Source organism: Rhinatrema bivittatum, chromosome 4, assembly GCF_901001135.1.
Source record: "Rhinatrema bivittatum chromosome 4, aRhiBiv1.1, whole genome shotgun sequence".
NCBI lineage: Eukaryota > Metazoa > Chordata > Amphibia > Gymnophiona > Rhinatrematidae > Rhinatrema > Rhinatrema bivittatum.
This window is the reverse complement of record NC_042618.1, coordinates 391,162,613-391,178,628: the sequence shown is the minus strand read 5'-3', so window position 1 is coordinate 391,178,628 and position 16,016 is coordinate 391,162,613. Positions and strand designations below refer to the sequence as shown.

The 16,016-nt window shown below is 38.9% G+C and overlaps 1 protein-coding gene across 3 annotated transcripts in view; it reads right to left on the bottom strand.

The window, feature by feature from the left end:
• The window catches only part of PTPRG (protein tyrosine phosphatase receptor type G), a 1,221,857-nt gene that overhangs the window by 81,197 nt on the left and 1,124,644 nt on the right, over positions 1–16,016 (bottom strand). For all 3 annotated transcript variants that reach the window (XM_029601001.1, XM_029600999.1, XM_029601002.1), the window contains 3 exons: positions 11,359–11,450; positions 1,382–1,478; positions 201–283 (listed from right to left, as the gene is read on the bottom strand). In XM_029601001.1, coding sequence (XP_029456861.1) covers positions 201–283; positions 1,382–1,478; positions 11,359–11,450 — 272 coding nt within the window. The remainder of the gene's footprint in view (positions 1–200; positions 284–1,381; positions 1,479–11,358; positions 11,451–16,016) is intronic.

Below are 16,016 nucleotides of genomic sequence, written 5' to 3'. Positions count from 1 at the left end.
ACATGACTTGAGAAAGCAGTAAACCTGCAAAGTAAGATTTTGACTGCTGATATTTACAACAGACTATCCTATACCCTGAATGCAGGCAGAGTAATGGATGCATGTAACATAACAGGCTTGCCCTAAGTTCTCTGTTATTAATATCATGCAAAAGGCTACGTATGTGGGGGGGGGGGGGAGGGAGGGGGAAAGAAACGTACATCAACATAATTGGCATTAATGTAGTCACTGTGCTTTGAATCCTTTCCTGGTAAAGGTCGTAGCTTCACTCTACTGTGGTCATCTACATTTAAAAAAAAAAAAAAAAAAAAAAAAAAAAGGACAAGACATAATTAGATCAGAACCAAAGAACCATGCAAAAAGAAAAAGTAAAAACTACACACATTAGATATTCTGTTATTGTCTCACATTTCCTACAATTGACAAATAGCATTTTAACTCAGATGACAGAAATTTGGTTAACCTGAAGTGAAGCTCGGTGTATGCTAGTCATCCTTAGAAAATTAAACTTTCACATCATATGCATTTAACACCTTGTGGCTGTTCCCTAACCTCCTTTTGAGTTTATCAGAGAGCTGCAGATGCAGCATGGCCTTCTGATTAACCCCAGTGTATCACCTAAAAAAACCAAAATTCCTGATGTGTGTTGTGCTAAAAAAAGATGGAGGAAAACATGTTTTAATGGTTTATAGACTATAAAATAGACATATAATTGTCTTTGAAGGCACCCTAATAGAGTGCAGGAAAGAATCAAAATGACAATAATACACATGCAGTGGAATATTTGAGGACCCTAGCTATGTTAAAATGTTGCTCTAAGCAAACTTGCCCTAACATATGTATTACATGTAAGGCACTATGTTACAAACATTTCTCTCAAGAACATAAGAAATGCAATATTGGGACAGATTAAAGGTCTATCAAGCCCGGCATCCTGCCTTTAGTCAGTGGCCAATCCAAGTCACAAGTGGCTCATTAGGAGCTCAAAGCATGGATCCAATCCTTCTTGCTCATAACTAGGATAATCAGTGGCTTTCCCAAGCTACATGATTAACAGTGGTTTTTGGACTTTTCCTCCAGGAACTTGTCCAAATTCTTTTTAAATGCAGCTATGCTAACTGCTTTCACCACATCCTCTGGTAACAAATTCCAGTTTAATCGTGCGCTCACTGAAAAAAAAAATCCTTTTTCCAATTTGTCTTAAACTTCTGTGTCATAGTAAAATCCTTTTGAAAATGTGCCCAGTTATGTACTTAGACTGGAGCTATTGTGCTCCAATTTTTGCATTCACATAAAGATATTCAGAAGGATTTGGTTTTGCTAGTAATACATTGATATTTTTAAAATGGAGTTATTTATTTTTTGCTAGATGTTTACTTACATGCTACAATATTGATGTATCTGTTTTTGTGCTTGTTATCTGGGTGGTTGGAATGTTCTGATGTAATGTTCATATCAGCTGTACAGCGCTGTACTTCCTGTAACAAAATTAATAACACAGAATCTGCAAGTGGAGTTGATATCAGAAACAAGGAGGAAAATATTCAGAAGAGTTTTTCTGATTTTCACACCTCTCACCAGTGAAATTTTACCCAGCTAAGTTGCTACCTAGCTAATTCTGTCCTGAAGAAGAGCATTAGCTCTCCAAAGCTAGTCAAGAAATTAGTAAATCCAATAAAAAGGTATCACTTTATATATTTTGTTTTTTTTATTTGTATACATTCAAGTGGGCTAGCACAGCAGCCAAACTACTTTAGCTAACGTTTAGCAGGATAAAAAGGCAGAGTAAAGGGTGTTTCATGGGCGTGGTTAAAATGTATCCGGCTAGCGCTATGCTAGCCAGATAAACATAAATGGTGAAGGCTGGTCAGTGAAAACATGGTTGTAAATACAGTATGGTTGGATAACTTTGAACAGGTAAGGTTATCCACGTATACTCAGCAGCAGACTTACCTGGGAAAGTCCTGCTGAATATCCTGGCTAAAACTGCTCAGGCAACTTTATCTGGCTACAGTTTTACTTGCTCAATAACTGAATTTTGACATCAATAGTTTTATAAAAGTCACTATGGGGCCAATATTCAGCTGCAGAGTGGATAGATAAGTTAGTCATATATAAATATCCAACAACTGAGTGGATGGTTGCTCTAAACCCATATCTAACACAATGGTTCCCAACCCAATCCTTGAAAATCCCTAGAAGGGTTAAGTTTTTAGGATATTCATGATGAATATTCATGAGATATGCTTGCATATGTTTTGTCTAAGGCCCAGGTCAATTTGCATATTTTAGTTACCTGGAAACCATACTGAGTAATAATGCAGATAGCCAGATATGTTTAGAAATACAAGTGATGATGAATTCATTATTAAAGAATATCTTGGCTCTTCCATTAGATATACTGATCTAAGATAATTAATGTTATCACTTTATAGAATATTACCAATCAGGATTTTGAAAAGTAGAATGTGTTAGATTTTCTTATTTTCCTTACATTATGGGGGTAATTTATAACAGGCTGCCTAAACTAGGCAGGCAAATGCGCAAGTAAGTTTCAAACAGTTTTCAAAGTGGACTTTCATGCATATTATCCCATCAAATTTAACCGCGTATCATTACACCTACTATTATGCACATGGAAAGTTTCCGGGAAAATGTGTGTGTATACCTTTGAAATTGCACAAGTAAGTGTGTATGTCCAGACCTCTGCCCCACTCAGTCTGGATTAATTTACATGCTTACAGGGGGCTTGGGTGCGTAAATGTCCACATGTATCAGGTGGACAATTTTATAATACGCCATTTCAGCAGGTAAAGCACCGTTTTACCAGCAGTAACGGCTCTGAAAATTATACTCCCTGTCTTGCGCCTCGTGCGACCTTTAAGCTTTGCAGAATTAAGAGAATCTCATCTCTTGATAAATGAGTACTTTCCTCAAAAGTTATGACTTGCCAGATAGTATTGGTTAAAAATACTTTTAAAAACATTTATTACATGAAAATTCTCCTATGCATACATATGTCCCTAAACAGAAAGCTGGCTATGTTGAAACCATTTAACACTTGTTAGGGAGAAGGCATAGAAAAGTGCAGTCTATCTAACAAAGTATCAAAGTGCTGTCAGAAATGGGAAAAAGATTCCATCACCTGCATTACCTAAAAGGTTTTTCTTATAGGAACCATCTAAAATCTTTATAAAAGTTAGACCTTGGAGGTTCTAAGCTTCATAAGAACATACTGGATTTCATCTTGCTAAGTACAGTAACTACGCAGTGGATATGTGGCACAGCAGTGCAGCAGGGCTGTCTTTCTGATTGACTTTACAGAGATGCTGTTTTAAGGTTATGGAAATGCCAAATGATTTCATAGTTTGTGCTTCAAAAATGAAGTATGGGATTAGGCTAATAAGGGAAATCATTAGTGCGGCACAGCTGCTGCTGCAAAGAACAGGGGTAGAATGACAGAGAAAATTATCAAGAGAAATGTTATAGGAACAGCAGATGTAATTTATCCTAGTGCAGGACTTAAAAATAACCATGGCTTTTTTTTGCCTGCTATTGCCACACAATACATTTTCTCCCCAAAGCATACTAGATTGAAAAGAGTGCAGCGTGTAACAGACAGTGATTCTTTTGGCCCGTCAGCATTTCAAAAAGTCTTGTACTAAGCACACTACTTTCATTTTTCACCTCATCCAAAAGGAAAGAAAATATTCCAGATGAGAGCATCTGATAAAAAGAATGAGAAAAAATAACAAATGGGTATAAGACAGATGAGTGAGCGTGGTGCTCAACGGAGCAAAGCATCTCCATGCAGCAAATGAAAAACGTGTGTTCCTAATAGTGTGTAATTTGAGGGTTCCTAATCTATACAAGCAAAAGATAAAATATTCTATAATGTCAACACAATGCAACACTCAAAACAGGTTTCTTAGTGAAGCCTTAGTTCTCCGTGGATAATTTAAAGTGGGACAAATAAGCAAGTGTGCAAAATGAATTGGATTTTCAAACCAAAACTTTTCCATTTCTAACTAAACAACAGATATTTGTGCTGACGAAAGACAGAACAGTGAAATAAATATGGATACAAAAAAAGAAATAACTGAAATCCCCGCTGCATCGGAGATAGAAATGTTCTCCACACTGACCTGCATTAGTTTTGAAAAAAATCTTTTTATTTTTAGCTCAGCCACAATACCCGGCACGCACAAATCTATGCCCGATTTTATAACATGTGCGCGCAGCTGCGCGCATGTTATAAAAATTCGGGGTCGGCGAGCGCAAGGGGGTGCACACTAGTGCACCTTGTGCGCGCCGAGCCCTAGGGGAACCCCAATGGCTTTCCCCGTTCCCTCCGAGGCCGCTCCGAAATCGAGCGGCCTCGGAGGGAACTTTCCTTCAGCTTCCCCCCTTCACCTTTTCCTCCCTTCCCCTATCTAACCCGCCCCCAGCCCTACCTAAATCCCCCCTACCTTTATTTTAGAAGTTGCGCCTGCCTCTGGGCAGGCGTAGGTTGCGTGCACCGGCCGATGGCTGGCCCGCAATCCCAGGCCCAGTGGCAAAAGGCCACTGTGCCTGGAGGCTCCGGCCACGCCCCTTCCCCGCCCCTTTTTCAAGCCCCGGGACATATGCGCATCCCGGGCTTTACGTGTGCCGCCGGGCCTTTTGAAAATAGACACTACGTGCTTAGGCTTTGAAATCTGCCCCTATATGCATCCATAGGGCCTACTCTGTTTCTGCTTGCATTACCCATAGCAAATTAACTAAATTTTAAACACCTGATGTGGTAAAGGGCATTAAGTCTTTAATAAATCCAGCATTTAAACTAAATTTAACCAGATGTCCTACTGTTGCTGCTATTGCTTTAGCATTACTGGTACCCCGCATCTCCTACTCAAGGGGAAGGCCATGCTAGGCTAGAGGCCTCCCACCCATGCAAGTGTGTACCAGGAAGGCCATTCATGAGCTAGCCCAACTCACATCTGACCCCTCTGTAAAGATTAAAGACCTTCACTAGCCCAAATGACTCCCCTAAAATCCGCCCCCAAATAGCCCACCCCCCACCTACTTCTCTGAAGATGACTACAGTAATGATGGAAACAGAGACTACTGCTAACTCCAGCTCCAGACTCTGCAAATTTAAAAAATGGCACCAGATGACTTCCTGCAGACTGTTTGAGGTCACCTGGTGCCATTTTTTAAATTTGGAGTCACCAGGTATTTTTGCCAATTGTCATGGACCTTTGGATGGGGTTGGTGGGGAGTAGTAAGGCCTTCTGCTATAGTTAGGGATGGGCATGGGCTCTCTTGGACAAGGCCAGATGTAATAAGGAGCGCTCGGCAGAGTGCACAGTTTAACCCGCTGTTGTGCACTGCATACACGGTTTTATGTGCAAATTTACTGCTGATGCAACAAGGAGTTTTGCGCACAACAATGCATGTCCATATCAGCACCCTCTCATGTAAATCCCACGTCAGTGATGGCATTAGCATTATCTCTGCCAATACAGAGAGGTGCGCTGGCTTAACTTATGTTCAGTTAATGCTGGGAAATTTTACTATTAGTCAGCCTTGCAGCAAAGTTTCTAGGGCTAGTGTTAGGGTGGAGCTGATCAGGAGTTCTGGGGCTGGGAACCTTCATGCCTGATTTATGTACGCAAAAGGTGATGGGTGCACATAAATCTTCCGTTCCGCTCCCATTCTCCTGTAAACATGTTTAAAATGCCCCGCAGTACTACTCGCTCCTTCTCTCCCTCCCTCCCTCAAAACACTGCCAGCTGCAGCTTCTCCCCCCAGAAAGGGCAGTGACATCAGGGATCCCTCATTCAGAGGAGGGCACATCCCTTTTTTGTGACAGGAGGGGGATGGAACTCTTCTTTTTGGGAGGAAGCTGCCTATAATGTTTAGGCAGGAGGAAAGGAGACAGCAGTCCTACAGGGGCTCGAGTCGTGTCTCCTTTCACTTCTTCCCCTGCAGTCTGTGTCCCCTGGGCTCTGCTCTTCCCTCTCGTCTCATAATTTATATGATTTGTGCTTGCTTTGTGCACATAAATGATGAATATGAATCCCCTTTTTCCTGCTCGAAATAAAGTTCTCAGCCTATGCCAGTGGCTGAGCACACATTTAAACTCAGACCTGCGTGCACATTTTTGTGTTCTGTGTGTGTGTTAAGAAACTGCACTGAATTTCAGTGCACGGTCAATGCACGGCTTATTATTTAATTTATATTCTGCTTTTCAGCACTTCAAAGCGGATTACATTCAGGTATTGTAGTTATTTCTCTGTCCCCAGATGGCTCACAATCTAAGTTTTTACCTGAGGCAACGGAGGATAAAGTGACTTACATCGACCTCCTCAAGTAGCAGAGGTTTCTTTGGTCCAGAGGGGCCTTTCTGCTGAACTTGGGGGATGTTGGGGGTGAGAGGAGTTCAGAATCCATATCGGGCCATGTATTAAACATGAAGCCTAATTCAATAATTTAAGTATACCTTTTATTTTACTTTACATTTATTAATTTCATCTCCAAAATGTTTCTAACAATTTACAGTTATTTCATAAATATAAAAATTCTACATTCCACCTTCATATTCCACCCTCTTAAGAAATCAATCATACTTTAGAATCTCTAATACAAAAAATATAAATTCCCCCACAATTTAAACAATCTCATAAAAAACACAAACTATCACAAACAAAATCCTAGAATTGCAAAGAAACAGTACACCTACTCCTCTCCAAAGACAAGAGTTTATATTCTGTTAATCCCTTGATCCCAAACTAAATAATGTGATTTATATACTGCTGTGGCCTTGGCAAAATGAATACTATATATTGGTTAATTGCAAGCAAAATATGGGCAAAATACCCAGACCTTTACTGCCTTTTGATAACAAATAATCTCCCTGGAATCTTTTATCTTTCTTGGAAGGCTATTCCAAAGATGGGAGACCTTCACAAAAATTGTTCTTTTTCACCACTTCTGCAAATGAACCTCCTTCATTGTTGGCACTTTCAAGAGATAATTTTGAGATGATCGTACGTCTTGAGCTTTAAAGGTGACCAGATTCTCACGCAAATTTAATTTCACAGATTTTATTGTAAATCACTTACATCAACATTCCTGGTCTATTTTCTCATGTAACTAATACTTAATTACAATTTATTATATATGCATAACTTTGAAGACCAACATCAATAACTTGAATTTACAGAGGAAATCTATTGGTAACCAATGTAGGTGCTTCAACTATGGGAAACGTGGTTATGAGGTGTAGTTTACAGTTAGTTTTTACGTTAGCCTGCAGATTAACACAAATTGTGTGGCTTAATACAATTGAAAGTGGATTTTAAAGGCTTGTCGCATGCATTAAATAGGGAATGTGTGCAAAAATTGGGCTCGTGTGTGCCCACCGTATTTTAAAAGCCACCCAAATACACGTGTATCTCTCGCTGCATGCACATCTCGCTCTGACTCACAATAGGGGCATGGTCTAGGAGGAGTCTGAGTGGGACATGGGAGTCCGGGGCAGGGCTGAGAGATGTATGTGCAAATAGTTACATGCCCCCAGGTCTAGTGCCTCCTTTTGCTATGGTGGAGGTATAAGTTTAAAAAAAAATAAAGAAAAGTAAACTAGCCATATCTGAGGGGTTTTAAGGGTCTGGGCTAACTAGGGGAAGTGAAGGCTATTAAACTAGAGAGGTTTGGAGGACTTACCTCTTAGCTGAGTGAACTGGTGGGTGAACCGATGAAATTGGAAACTGAGTGGGCTCACCCCCTTTTAAAATTTGATTTACACTGTAGAAGCTGGATTTGCAGGCCCATGTGTGCTCCCACTTAAAATTAGACACACATGTGTCTGCAGCTGGGCTATTTTATAAGTTGTAAAAGGCTGCGTTTCTGGGCACTTGCTGACATGAATGTGCCAAAGCGTGCCTGTTCACTGGTTTGAAAGTTACCATCCCTGTGTTAGCCTATGTTAATATTTACAAACTGCTTTCCATGTATTTGCATGTAATACTGCTAATTTAAATATTCTTTCCATTAACTCAGGAAATTTTGCATTAACATTAATGACAGGGTGCAACAACCGACTTAGTGAGTGTTAAAGGCACTTAAACTTGCTCTTTAATAAATAGGTCACTTAATCCTTTAAACCTTACCTTAAGATTTTGTGGGTTCTTAAATGTGTGCACTTAGAACACAATGAATTTAACTAATTTACATTTTGCACTGATTGGAAAAATTATGCAAATGTGAAAGGTACCAGTTTTATATTATTTTGCTTAGCTTCTCTGTAGATAATGCTAAATGATCCTAAATTAATTTCTAATTGTGACACTGTGACTATATCTTAAAATTTAATTTCACAGATTTTATTGTAAATCACTTACATCAACATTCTTGGTCTATTTTCTCATGTAACTAATATTTAATTACAATTCATTATTTATATACTGTTTACAAATGTTCAGCAATAACAAGGAGAGAATAGCTTGGGGATGGAAGGAGAGGCAAAGGGATCCCAAAATAACCTACTTTACCTTCACACACAAATAAAAAGAGAACATTAGAAATGGTCTTTTTTGTAAGGGACAACAACATTTTACTACTGAAAGGTTTCTTACATTGACAAAACAATACAAGGGAAAATTATCTCAGATTTTTTTCTTTTTTTTTTTTTTTTTTTTAATAGCAATGATTTTAGTACTGCTAAAGCAAAGCCTTTGTTAACACAGATCAAGTTTACAGATGTGCAGTTGATTGTTTTGAATAATTAAATGGTGTCAAAATCAGCTGTGATGAAATAGCACTGGGGTTTCAATTCATAAATAATTGAGGAGATGGAGTTGCATTTGATCATCCAGATCAAATTCCACTCTCCAGAGAATAAATGTTTGTCTTGAATACTATCAACATTGTTACATGCCTCAATATTCTTGCTCGGTCATGCAACCAACAGTCAATTGGACTAAATTACTTCACCAACAAACACATTTCCAGTCCTCATGAACAGGCAACACATATGGCTTCTAGTACATTTATTTTATCAGACTGTTTGGCTATTCATTGAGGAGGCAGTTTTAAAAGGTGTTACATATGTAAATGTAAAATACTATCATAGCAATTTTTAAAAGCCATTTATGTGCGTATAGTACACTTATACATGAATACCCTATGGACAATTCAATGGCATATATTATAGCAATTTCAAAAGCCCAAAATCAGGCTCTAAGGTTGCTATCTCATAACAGCATTAAATACATCAAGTTATTCTGTTTATCCTAAAATTGATGCTTCACTGTTAACTTTTAAAACTGCACTACAATTGTGCAAGTATTGGAGCTAACGTTTCTATAAATGTACGTTTTTCATTCCTTTTTCATAAAGTACTATATATAGAAAAATAAATGCATATATGCTACACATAGGGGTTGATATTTAAAAGATCTACCTGGTTAAAATGGAGCTTTAGTTGATTAAATCTACCCTATTAAAAATATTGCCCCTCTAACCAGTACATTTCTGCAGTTAAAATCTAAAGACACAAATTTAGTTGTGTAACAAAAAGGGCTGAAATCTACCTGCTTAAATTTTGAATGGGTAGATCTCATTGGATATTTAGCTGTAGAATTAGCTGGGGAAAGTGCAAACAATCTCCATTCAAAGATAACCAGGTATAGTAGTCACCTCTCTGAAGGTTTTTGAAAATTAGCCCTTTGGTAACACAAAAAAAATGGGGTGAATTAGCACATTTGAAACTTTTGAGCAGTGGTAACAATTGTCAAGGTTTCAAACTCATTTCCTATCTATTTGTACATCTCTCATAAACATTCATAATTTAATTTCCTTAAAAGAGTGCTAGATTTTCTTTGTACTTTTAAAGTAATTGAATTATGAATACTTATGAGAGGTAAGAAAATGATGAATCTTTAATGATTGGTGCTACCACCTTCAAGTATCAAATTTGTGCTAATTTAACACCTTTGTATAATCGTTCATTTTTGCTTTATCAAAATGCATAAAACAAAGACTGTAAACAACTGCTTGCTGCTATATTTTATTTCTACTTGCTCACACAGCAATGCCTCAGATCCCTAAGAAGCTAGCTACATTATAATAGTAATATTTTAATTTCATGAATACTTACACACAGGGATGATAACTTTCAAACCCTCGTGCATGCGGACATTTGCGCGCATGTGTCAGTTCACGCCCAGGGGCATGCCTTTTTATAACATGTGTGTGCATGTTATAAAATAGCCTGGCTGCATGCACATATGCGCCAAAGTTTAAGAGGGTGCACACAAATCCCACTTCTACTGCATAAATTGGGGGATTTTAAAAGGGGCACATGCCAACGCCATTCCCAGTTTTACCAATTTGCCCAGTTAAGAGACAGGTCCTGCAACACCCCTGGTTTAATAACCATCATTCCCCCCAGTTAGCCCCGACCCTTAAAATCTTGGAGATCTGCCTAGTTTCTTTACATTGTAACTTACATGGCATTCACAGCATAAATAAACTTACACAGCAGGGGCCACGACATGCTCCAGGTTGCGTTAAGTATTTATGCGCACATCTCATGCCCCTGAAATGCCCATGCCCTGCCTAGACCACGCCCATAACCATTTTTGAAAACTTTTAAGACATGCATGCTACGGCATTTACATGCATATCTGGGTGCTCTTTACAATACGGTCAGCTTGCACAAGTCTGACTTATTCGCACATCCTCCGATTGATGCACACATCGGGCTTTTAAAATTCCACCTCATATTCTATAAAAATCTCATGTTTTTAAAACTGTTCATCATAAGACTTTAATGGGAGAATTTGTAAGTAAAGGGTAGAAAATGGTATACATTTTCCAATTTTTTGGTATTTCCATATTTAAAAAAAATAAATAAAATGAGCAAAAGTGCCAAATTGTACATATTTTTTTTTTTACCTCTTTCATCATATTTTTTTCAATATATCAAGAAAAACATTATGCCATTATTTTCCTGAAACTATTTTGAGAAATTTGGGTTTTAGTGTGAAATGCTTTGGAGGATCATGAGCACTTTGCAGAACCACCCTAATTATATTTTCTTTTCTCTCTTAGACCAAAGTGCTCTAGACAAAGGACACAGCTGCAGTATTACTGGACCAATTTAGAGCTAGGTAATTTAAGGGTGTTACTAAGGGGGTAAAATTAACAAAAAGATCCACATAATACATGTAATTTATCAATAACAATAAGCTCTACATCATTCGTGCAGTATTTTTATATTGTGATTGATGATCTAGATAGTGAGTTAATACGCATCATAAGAAAAAGTGTAGCTTCAATGAAAAAAATGATTTCAATATGGAAGCATACCTCAAACTCTTCTGAGAATCCATGCTGGTTATTAGAATAGAGCTCAGTGATGTGTTTAACAAACTGTTTGACAGGAATGGCCTCCATGTCATCTGTAGAAAGAGAGAGACAAGCAGAGTTGCTAGGAAACATTGCTCAGCAAGAAGCCCAAGTTGATAAATAACTGCTGGTAATTAAAGCAAGAGATTTCAGGTACGTTATCAGGAAATAATGTAAAAGAAAGAATGTCAGACATAAGGCTGAAGGCCATTATTTTTATGATAGCATGTGGTGCCCCATTATTTTCAGTCATCCATATTACACCTTCCTTCTATTAAATTCTAATTTTGAAATTAATCAGTACCAGGCAGGTATGTCTCCCTCTGCCCTTACTCCTCCAAAGGAAGAATCAAATGCTACAAAAGAGCTGGTATCCATGATAAGTCTATGGAAGTCAGAAGCCAGGACTCCAATGTTTATGTAATAGACTTGTTATTTATACAGAATGTATGCATACGTTTCTGGTACATGAAAACAGTGACGACAATAAAGAAACCCATTTCTATGGGTCAAACAGCTTTTTATCCAAGGAAAAAACCTTTTATTACTGCTCACCCTAATACAAATAAAAGTAAATGTGTTGTTTAAGACTTGTACTTTTACCCACATTGTTTTGAGATTTTCCAAGGGCAGTTTATGGCTGGAGGAAGAAACAATGTGTGTAGTTTTATATAATTAAAACTATTCACATGGTTTCCAATGGAAAAATTACTTGCAGAACGAGCAAGCACAAATCTACATGGTTGAGTTTTCCGGGGATAATCATCAAAACAGAACTATCCACTTAGTATTGCTTTGATTATTGGTACAAACCCTGTGGTTAAGAACTACGTGTGAGGTTCGCAACAATGCAGGTAATTTGATTATTTACCCATTATGATTAGCTTATGATGAGATGGACCCAAAAAACTATGTGGTCATGTAGAATAATCTATAGAATAGAAAATCAAGCACAGTAATACAGTTCAGGGTATTTCCCACAGAAGTCACCATCATTAACACTAAGGTTTACTAGGAGAAAATCTTTGGTAACCACAACAATCATGACCAACCCGACTTTGTCCATTCCACCTATCACGATGACACAATCAATACACAGCCACTGCTTGATAGATTGGAAATATGCAAATATATCACAGCAATTTTTAAAGACCCATTTACGCACTTAAAGGGCACTTGTGTGTGGAAAACCTATTGAAAATACAATAGAATATATCGAAGCAATTTAAAAAAGTCCATTTACAAACGTAAAACCCAGTTTTAAGCACTTACATTCTTTTGAAAATTACCCTCTATATGTATAAATGATGTCCATCCTTTCCCTTTGTAAAAGGGAGGGAGCTAAGCTATAGGGTAAAAGCATAATAATACCCTCTGGAACCATCAACCCACCTCATGCAAGTAAGGACACATTCCTCAGGAGTCAGCTCTCGGCCAGGTGTTTCCAGTCAATCTGCCATTTTCAACAGGGTGAGAACACCCTTCAGGCCATAACACAACTGGGTAAGGGGGGTTTCTCCATTCTTCTGCCATACTAACTTGTCCTCAGATGGCAAATGACCCGAGTTGTACGCGAGAGGTCCTGTCAATGCCCCAACATCTCACGACCATATTGGTATTACCAGTCTATTACCCCCCATCAACTTAGCTGGCTGACAGACACTGAATGTACCAGAATGGTCTTCAGTTGATGGGCCAACCATTATGGGATTGTCCCCTCACATTAGGGGTGAATCATATCCTCCCCCACATCTAAATTCCTCTAGGCCTGAACACCCTGCCCATCCCCAAGCTGCAACGGAGACTACAACACCAAGTAAACAGATATATTTAATATAACTTAAGATTTCTAGTCTGCTTTTCGAAGCAGGTTCACTGCTTCAAAGCGGATTACAACATGCTTAGGGGGTTTCTGCTATATGGTGAATCACAGTGAAAATATGGTAAGATTTCAGATAGGTGTTATATAACTAGTCTTCAAAGTCAGGGGTTTGGTATATAACAATGAGGTAGAGGAGTTGAAATATAATGTACATAGTCATTAAATAAACGTAGGGAGTAGAAGAATGTCCCTAGGATTTTGCCAATAGTGCCATCTGCCTGTGTATCTGGGTGCCTTGTCTTTTTGGATTGTCGGGGGCAAGGCTATTAGATTTGAGATTTTTCTGGTAAAAAAGCCACATTTTCAACTGGTGGTAAAAACAAACAAACAAACCCCAAACAAGTAATTATTGGTGTCTTGTAGGAGAGAGTTCCATAGATTAGGTGGTGCTCTTCTGAAGATTCTGGGTCTCTCTTTTTTCAAGTGGACAGTCCAAGAAAAGAGTGGTCAGATATCACTTTTGGGTTGATTAAAAGTTTCACGTAAGAGGATACTCCTTCAATTTTCCTGTAAAGCAGGAGGGATTGGAGCCCTTCATTACCATATTCCAGACAGTAATCATGGCATAAGTTGCAGTACATCCTAATACAACTAAAAGAACATAAACCTCACAATGCTTGTAAGCAACACATGAAGTGCATAGACTTTACCCATCCCACTATGTCTTTCAAGCACTACTCAGTCATGGTGATCTAGTGATTTGGTTAAGGAGTGGATAGATAACTCGCAGTGGCACGAACATGGGGAGGCAGGAGAGAGGCTGGAACTCTGTATAGTTTATCTGTCCTTGTTGCCAACCCTCCCCCCGCAATGTGCCTATGCGTCCTCCACAGCCAATCATTCTTCCCATATGAGTCAGGTAGGCTGGACATGGGAAACATGCAGAAAGGCACCAGGAACAAGGGGGAGGGAGGATCATCATAATTAGTCCATCAGTGGCTTCAGCCTTCTGCCAGTCATGGCCATGTAACTGCACACTTAACATCTTGCATTCACTCTGTATACTAAACCCTAGGGGGCAAGTGAGTGCAGGGTCAGGTCACCCAGTGCACAGATGTCTGTTATCTGCAGCATCCATGCACATGGTGTGGCACGGTCCATTAAATGTGGCTCACTGGCTTCTGCCTTGTGGCGCAGGCTATACTACTATGGTGCAGGAGATCTGGGTTTGGGTCCTATAAGGCAGCATATGCTATGGAAGTGCCTTGCTCAGGCCCAGAGAAGACGGCTACTGCAGTAGCCTCTGCCAGCCAAAAAGTAGCAATGAGGGAGCACCTTGGAGAAGGTAATGCTCTTGGGCCAGCAAGGGTTTCATAGCCACTTGGATATGCAGTCTGGAGACTATGCAATCAAAACAGAGGTATGAGAAGGGGGGGGGGGGAGAGATTTTAAAAAATTGTAATTTATTGGTCATTTTGGTTCTTTGATTCTAAAATTTAAAAAAAAACACACCTTTATATGTGGATTTTTTTTTATTATTAAAAACACATTTCTTTATGGAATGCATGCTTTTCTTATATTCATATCTAATTTCTAAGAGACCTTTGCACAACACAAGTCCACTTATCCATGTGGGCTTCATATGCAGGTAGAATGTTATCTTAAATTTTCCTCTTTTATGCTTTTCAATTCATGCCACCACACTAAAAAGGCACACAATTTTCTTTCAAATATACAATGTAAAACTTGTGAGATAAACAATGGCTGTGGCATTTACTGCATTTAGAATGAAAGGATTTTTCAAGATGTTTGTCAGCTCAGCAGAGCCTTTCATAGCAAAGGCTATGAAGATTTGTATGTGTAAATGAGATCTTACTTTGGCAAGCCTTTTATAGAGCTAGTCTTAGCAATCTGATTCTTCTGTGCTTGGTGACAGTTACTATTGACTATGCTGCAACTCCCCCAATTTCATTTTATAAAACAGGGCTTGGAGGGGTGGAGTGGCTTTTTGCATCTATTAACATTACCAAACAAGTTGTTCTTAAAGGAAAATATCACCTTTTCCAGGTGTCATTTATAAATGACAGATACAAGACATATTTCCAAAGACACTGTTCTAGTAAATTCTTTCATGTAGAAAATTTCTTATTCCTGTTAACGATACTAGAAATCCCATTTCCTTCTATTTTTCAAAGGAAGGAAAACTGTTTAATAGGGGCAGTTGTGACCCCTGACCCCACCTTCTCTCAAGAAAGAGAGCATGTAAACACAATACCCATACTGGATAATATGATTGATGCTTTATCAGATGACCTGATAGGGAATTTAATCTGGCTGCTCTGAACCTTTACTTTTTCTACCTCTCCCCTCCCTTTCAATCACTACCCCCACATTCCCTGTACCATCCCAATGAGCAAAAACCACTGCTATGTGGCACTCCAAGGCCTGCCTTGAATAACAAGGCCTTGATTGTAAGTTCAACTCCTTGGGCTACTTGATCACTTGCCCTGCTCTAGTGAGGCTGCTGGCCCCTTAGCTGTGGGCTATAGTTATACCAGGTATCGACTAGGCTCCATCTTACATGACCTGGTCTTGGCCCAAACCATCCTGAACATCTTAGTGCAGGCTAGAATACAGCCATAGCCAAACTCAGGCAGGCTGTCAAGTTCTTCCCCATTCCCTTTCTTTCCAGGCTCCAGCACCCCTCTATGATGTACAGTGCACACAACTGTACAATACATTTCATTTGATTCATGATATACAGGCCACCATTACAAAGGACATTACTACATTGTCT